The sequence below is a fragment of the Nannobrachium achirus genome, assembly GCF_963921795.1.
Source record: "Nannobrachium achirus genome assembly, chromosome: 12".
Taxonomy (NCBI): Eukaryota; Metazoa; Chordata; class Actinopteri; order Myctophiformes; family Myctophidae; genus Nannobrachium; species Nannobrachium achirus.
This window is the reverse complement of record NC_137832.1, coordinates 4,517,395-4,524,299: the sequence shown is the minus strand read 5'-3', so window position 1 is coordinate 4,524,299 and position 6,905 is coordinate 4,517,395. Positions and strand designations below refer to the sequence as shown.

General features: G+C 45.6%; 1 protein-coding gene across 1 annotated transcript; it reads right to left on the bottom strand.

The window, feature by feature from the left end:
• Positions 1-5,564: 5,564 nt before the first annotated feature.
• LOC308294992 (lactosylceramide 1,3-N-acetyl-beta-D-glucosaminyltransferase A-like) lies at positions 5,565-6,674 on the bottom strand (the record flags this gene model as incomplete). Its single annotated transcript, XM_080737928.1, has 1 exon — positions 5,565-6,674. The coding sequence occupies one exon, from the start codon at positions 6,672-6,674 to the stop codon at positions 5,565-5,567; it is 1,110 nt and encodes a 369-aa protein (XP_080594054.1).
• Positions 6,675-6,905: the final 231 nt, after the last annotated feature.

The window sequence follows — 6,905 nt, the reverse complement described above, 5'->3', positions numbered from 1 at the left end:
AATATCTTTAAAACGACAAATGTGTCAAATATTAGAGGCAGAAATTGTGAAAATAGACGATCTACATGCTATTTTCACAATAGAAAATAGCATGTTATACAAAATGAAATGCCTCAAATCTTGCTCGTCTGGGTGGGGGGGGATCCCCAGTTAAAATATGATTATTTTGGGGGGGTCCCTGGGTAAAATATGATTATTTTGGGGGCCGCGGTCTGTAAAGGTTGAGAACCACAAGTGTAAGAGAGTAGGGTCCAGTGGAAGAGGACTGTTTGGTTGCCCTGAAGCCACTGAGACATCTGTGAGCCACTTAACCATTATTGATGCTTTAGCTTTTGAAAATTGCAGATCTACAAGCTCACATCGCAGCACCGGGTGTGTTTGTGGGGGGAGGGGGCTCCTTTCACACCTTTTTCACAAATCACACATTGGACGTAGGACTTGGACGTGAAAAGTCTCTCACTCGTGAGATTTTTTTATTTGTGCTTTATTCCATACTCTGCTGACTGGTTTCCAGTCGTCTCTGTCACCTCCTGGAGACCAAAAAAAAATCAGAAGGTTTGTAACTTTGGTTGGTCTAGCAGCGATACAGAACCATGTCAACATGTGCGACACATTGTGAGCTTGGTGAGGTCGGCTATTTTGGCCACCATGCAACGCAGCGGAACTTGCGACGGAGCGTAAATCAGGCCTTCGCTCTCTCTCTCTCTCTCTCTCTCTCTCTCTCTCTCTCTCTCTCTCTCTCTCTCGGGCACAGATTCAGTCGTCCAGATGTCTCTGTGTCTTCAGGATCAGGGCTGGCCTCAGCCATGCTGTCTCACTACATGTCACTCAACTCACAAGCCATAGGACATGTTCTTTACCTGTTCCCTGTTGTCATTCACCTGTCACATAACGCAACCACTTCACTGTAGTATTGCAAATCAGCGGAGGAACAATGGACACCATGATTATTCCAAATGAATCAACATAGAGCATCGCAGCGGAAGTGGATTCCTGGGGTCACTTAATATTCCCCATTCATTTTCGCCATAGACTTTTACAAAAATATTTATAACAATTATGTTAAGCCTCGAACCAAGCCATCCAGGATGGAGGTGAATCATGATCATATAACCTTTTTTTTTCTATGAAAAGAACATTTTGAAAATCGCTAAACAAAGGGTAGTTATTAAATGTAGTACCTGTATATCAAATAATGTAATATTAAAATATGTTTTCACATAGGATCAAAGGTTATATGATCATGATTCACCTCCATCCTGGATGGCTTGGTTCGAGGCTTGTTATAAATATATTTGTAAAAGTCTATGGCGAAAATGAATGGGGAATATTAAATGACCCCAGGAATCCACTTCCGCTGCGACACTCTATAGGACACAGTGCTTTTTTTCCCTCCTTTGTTCTTTTAACCCATTTAGAACGGGTACACATTGTGTATCATTGTTCTATGCTTTAACTATTGAAAAACAGCAGATATACAAGCTCACAGCGCGGCACCGAGTGCCGCGCTGCGAGCTTGTAGATCTGCTATTTTTTTTTTAAAGCGTGAACATTTGAATTTTGACCCCGATTCTATAAGTGTCTTTTGAATCCTTCTAAGATTTTTTGGAAAAACCTACAGTATGTTTCTACGTCAGCAATCTGGCTATAGCCATCGTCAAAGAAAAGGTCCTTTTCACTTAACTGGAGCTCAGTTAGTCTGTTCTTGAGAGACTACTATGTCAGTGGTTCTCACTTGTTTTCATGTGAAGGACCCCCAAAATGATATGTATTTGGCCACGGACCCGCATCTCAAAATATCTAGTTCCAGGGACCCCCCATAAGCAAAATCTCAGTTACAAACGTTCGCTTTGAAAATACATAATATATTCGAAGATTTGCACACATTTTCACGGCTTTTTCAAAAATAGCAGATCTACAAGCTCACAGCGCGGCACTCGGTGCCGCGCTGTGAGCTTGTATATCTGCTATTTTTCACTGGTTAAAGCATTCAATAATTCTAGCCCTAAATGGGTTAATCTCCCACATTTGATTATCAGTCCAGTGGCACGTGCGGTGTAAGTGCCATCATTATTATTATTATATAAACGCTAATCTCTTTGTCAAATTGAGGGAAATGCAATGATATAGTTGACTGTCCAGGTTGGCGTGGGCCCGATGAGTGGGAGCGCCTTGAGCATCTCCACTGTCCCAATTATTTCTGCAGCTTTGGTGCAAGCTGTGCCTCGCAGGTGGAAGCCCTAGATAGCAGTGTACCTTTTTATTTTTATCATTGTAGGAAATTAAATGGCGTTCTTACAAGAATGCATAGCAGAACTACAGTACATACTTGAGTATGTTTGATGAGTTGGAAGTTATTTTTGTGCGTGTGTGTATCCACTCGGGTCCCACGATTCGATCTAGATCAGGGGTCTTCAACGTTTTCAGGCCAAGGACCCCTTTAGCTGAGATCTAGATAAAGCAGGGACCCCCACTACATATTGTATAAAATGCATAGACATAGTTTGACAGCACTGTCATCAGTCTAGTTTGGATTTGTGTTAATGTGTTTTTTCCGACATTTAACCACTTAACCTCTACACCAAACCTATTTGCTAAAAAATAGCAGATCTACAAGCTCGCTGCGAGGCGTTGAGAGCTTGTAGATCTGCTATTTTTGGCTAAAGTTCTCCTCAGAATATACTGTAGGGATGCGAGGGCTCAAGTTCATTTTAAAATAATTATCCTATCACACAAAGATTTTGTGTGATAGGACTGTAGTAACTCTGAGGACCCCCTAGGGGGTCCCGGACCCCCTGTTGAAGACCCCTGATCTAGATCTCGGTATGAGGGTGACCTCTTGTCTCACTATGAAAACTGATCAACTTATAATTATTAATATTATTATTATATGAAGTCTACTTTTGCAAAGCCCTTTGTTCCTTTAGTCTTGTGTTAAACGAGGAGGACCATGCTTGATATATATTGATTTAGAAAAACAGAGTGCCATATTTAGGGTGCGTGGGTGGGGTTGTTTTTGTAGCATTTAGATAAATAAATAAGGTCACCCGGTTTTTGCATGGAAGAAGAAAAAAACCTATTTCACGTTTGTCTTTGTTTAGGTGGATCACCGTCATCACGCGTCACTTCAATACTATGGGGCAAATATTTGTATAACATGAAATACATGTGTAAAAAAAGAATCACCTTGAAAATACAAGAACAGGACCGTGTGGCCTGTCTGTTTCTGATGTAATGCATGTTCAACACATGGTGGGGACATCTTTGCCTGACTGCTATAAAAAAAAAAAGATCCAAAAAATGGAAAGATAATTAAATGTCAGGATATTTTTTAAACTGTGGTCAAGTGAATGTTATTTTTTACTGTATTATCTTATTGTCTCCACCAGCCGGAAGCCATGGGAGAGACTATGTTTTCGCCTCCGTCTGTCCGTGCGTGTGTGCGTCTGTCTGTCTGTCTGTCTGTCTGTCTGTCTGTCTGTCTGTCTGTCTGTCTGTCTGTCTGTCTGTCTGTCTGTCGTCCGTCCGTCCGTCCGTCCGTCCGTCCGTCCGTCCGTCCGTCCGTCCGTCCGTCCGTCCGTCCGTCCGTCCGTCCGTCCGTCCGTCCGTCCGTCCGTCCGTCCGTCCGTCCGTCCGTTACCAGCTAATCTCCGGCGCCGTTGGCCCGGTCGCTGCCAAACTGTGTGCACACACTCCCTGGATGCCAATTCAGAACCTCTGCCCCACATTTTTCTCACGGGCCTGTTCTAGCGCCACCAGGAGGCCAATTTCTAACTTACTTTTGCCAGTACCCCTACAAATTTTGTCCAAAAATCTCGCAAATCGGTAGACAGTCATGTGATCGACATGGATCTGTCTGATTTTCCAATATCCATCCTGATTGGCTAAAACTGGCTTCCAAAGTTTGCAGGATTGGTCCGTTTTGAATAAAATGCCTGAAATCATGAACGCAGTGTGCGATTTTAATGAAATTGTGCATGCACATTCCCAATAGGCAGAGGAATAAATGCTATAAAAAAAATCAAATCAGCCTCATGGTGGCGCTATAACAGTTTGATTTGTGTTTTTACCTATAACTCCACCAATCAGTGTACAACTTTGTATGTGCACTCCCTAGAGGCCAAGGAAAAGCCATTGACGTTAAAGTCCAAAGACATGGCACCCTTTTCACATTTAGTGCCACCAGGACCTATTACCTGGTGGAGACCTGTGCTCGGAAGAGCACTTCTTCTAGTTTTGACGTTTTTTTATTCAAGTACTTATGGACGCAATGTGTACATCAGCACGTTTGTGTGATCATTGGATGGTCACAAGTCAAGACAACCTGCCTTACCTTACCCATCAAAAATGCCTAAAGTGGCTAAAAAAAAGAAAAGTTTTTCAAAAAAAAGGCTTTAAAAAACAAACAAAAAAAACACACCCAATGTGAAGTGAGCGGTGGTCGTGCTTGCATAACATCTTCATACTAGGATTTAAGTCTAGGATGTACAGGCTATGCTACACACACACATTTTGCGGTGGCAAAACGCTGAGGAAAAAGGCTACAGACATATGACATATGACATCACTAGACAAACATGATGCTACGCACACACATTTTGCTATGGCAAAACGCTGAGGAAAAAGGCTACGGACACACCACGCACAGCCACTTATAGGAGCAGTTTGCACCGCTCAAAAACATGGACTGCTAAGTATTTATTCACTGAAGTCGGAGGTCAAGCCGTGTGTTTAGTTTGCGGGGAGCACATCTTGCAGGGAGCACATCTTGCAGGGAGCACATCTTGCAGGGAGCACATCTGGCAAGGAGCACATCTTGCAGGGAGCACATCTTGCAGGGAGCACATCTTGCAGGGAGCACATCTTGCAGGGAGCACATCTTGCAAGGAGCACATCTTGCAGGGAGCACATCTTGCAGGGAGCACATCTTGCAGGGAGCACTGCCTTTTGGCCCAGCGGCCCTCCACAATGTTTTCTGTTGTTCATGTGGCCCCATGGAAAAGACCACTAATGTAGTGGTGGTCAGGGACGTGCTGGCCAATGGGAAAAGCGGGACAACTCCCGAACGGCCGGTTCATTCCCGGCCGGTCCAGGCCGGCCATTAGGAAAAAAATTAAAATAAAATGTCGGCCTTCGTTCCATTTTGTGGGCAGTAAATCGTCACTGTCGGGCAGAAACCTCATATCTCCAAGTTTCAAATGTATAATTTTTTTCGCAAAGCAAAGCCCTGCTTCATCATACAAGGCCGTCGCACAAAAGTAGTGAAAACAGCACCGCGAGGCGTTGTGTGCTTGTAGATCGGCTGTTTTCACTAGTTTAAATCATTTTTTAAATGATAAATACAAAACAAACGGTTTTGGACATAAGGTTTCCACCCGACAACGACGAAATATAACTTTTTTTTTAAAAATGACGGCCTCTCCAACTCTTTTTCCCAGGCTGAATCAGGGGCCCAGCATGTCCCTGGAGGTGGTCCAGGATGGAACTAGACTCCCCCTGTCTTCTGGTCTGGTTTACGAGGCTAAGGATGGTCCCTGGGTCAAAATCTGTTAAAGACCCCTGCTCTACACAAAGGCTGCATTACAAGGATAAGAGTAAGGGTCATGGTAGGGTTTACACAGGAGGAGGAGTTTCGTCAACATGCAGTTTGTCTCAGATGCCTTCTGCTTGACCTGCGGATCTGTTGCCTTCTTCCAGAACTCGTACATGTCCCGGGCGGGATGACCATGTGAGGTCAGCATCTGCTTGTAAATGCATGGGTGGTCGGCCGCCTTGGCCACCCCTCCAAAGAAGACGTGATCCCGCGGCTTGACGCCCATGACGTTGGCACAGATACCAATGAATACATCGTCGATATGGATGGAAGCATTGAGGGTCAGAGTTGCTTGGTATATCTTCTCTGCGACGTCCATCGAAACGACATACCCCGACCCGTACGTATAGTCAAGGAAGGTTGACCATGGGTACGTTTCGGGGGACAAATAGTACTTGCTCTCCCTGTTTCGAGTGGGCCCGTCGTGTGGGTCAGCCACATGGCCGACCCACAGGTCGGTCTGGGGCGCGTCCTGTAGGTAGTCCAATAGGTTGGGCGTATGGACCAAAACGTCGTCATCGGCAGTCATGAAGTAGCGTGCGTGCGCGCAATGCTGGTTAGACCAGCGGAACTGCATAACCACCTTGAGTGTCAGGTTACGGAAATTGTCGGTGAAGTCCTGCTGGATCATGTCACCGTGGAGGCGGTCCTCGCGCTCCAAATCCTCCTGCATTTGCATGGCTTGGCGCCCCGGGCCCCTCGGCGCTCCCAGGGCGAATAACACCTTAACCGCGACTCCCTTGGAACGCTGGATGAACTTCTCGTCGCCCCAGGTCGCTCGAATGGCGTTGCGTCTGTCCAAATTCTCTGGGGCGCTCTTCACGAAGAGAAGAAGGTGTACGTCTTGACCAGAACACTTGTCCTGGTGTTGGAGCAAATAAGTAAAGTTGCTGAAACGCAGAGCCTCCTGGCGGGTGATGGTGAAAGCCTCTTCGACTTTGTGGACGTCCGCGACGAGAGCCTGGACGTGGCTCATCTGCAACGTCAACAGAATGGTGGCCATGAGGAATGCTACGTGCTTAAGCAACGGACGGGGGGTGGGGTCAGCCACGACGGCCCTGTCCGCTGCATGGCGTTGCATGGCTTGGCACACTGCGCAATTTATAGCAGAAACGGAATGGCACGCACTGAAATTATACTGAAAATAGTAATACCTCACCTCTGTTCTTCTCTGGCTTGCGTGAGCTGTGTCTGTGCAGTAGACGTGAGCTCACACTTTTATGTTCTTAGCCTGTGATGTCACTCATAGACTATGACTTCAGTAGACAACGTATGACTCCAAATATGGCCAAGGTGACGTGTGTGTAAGAAG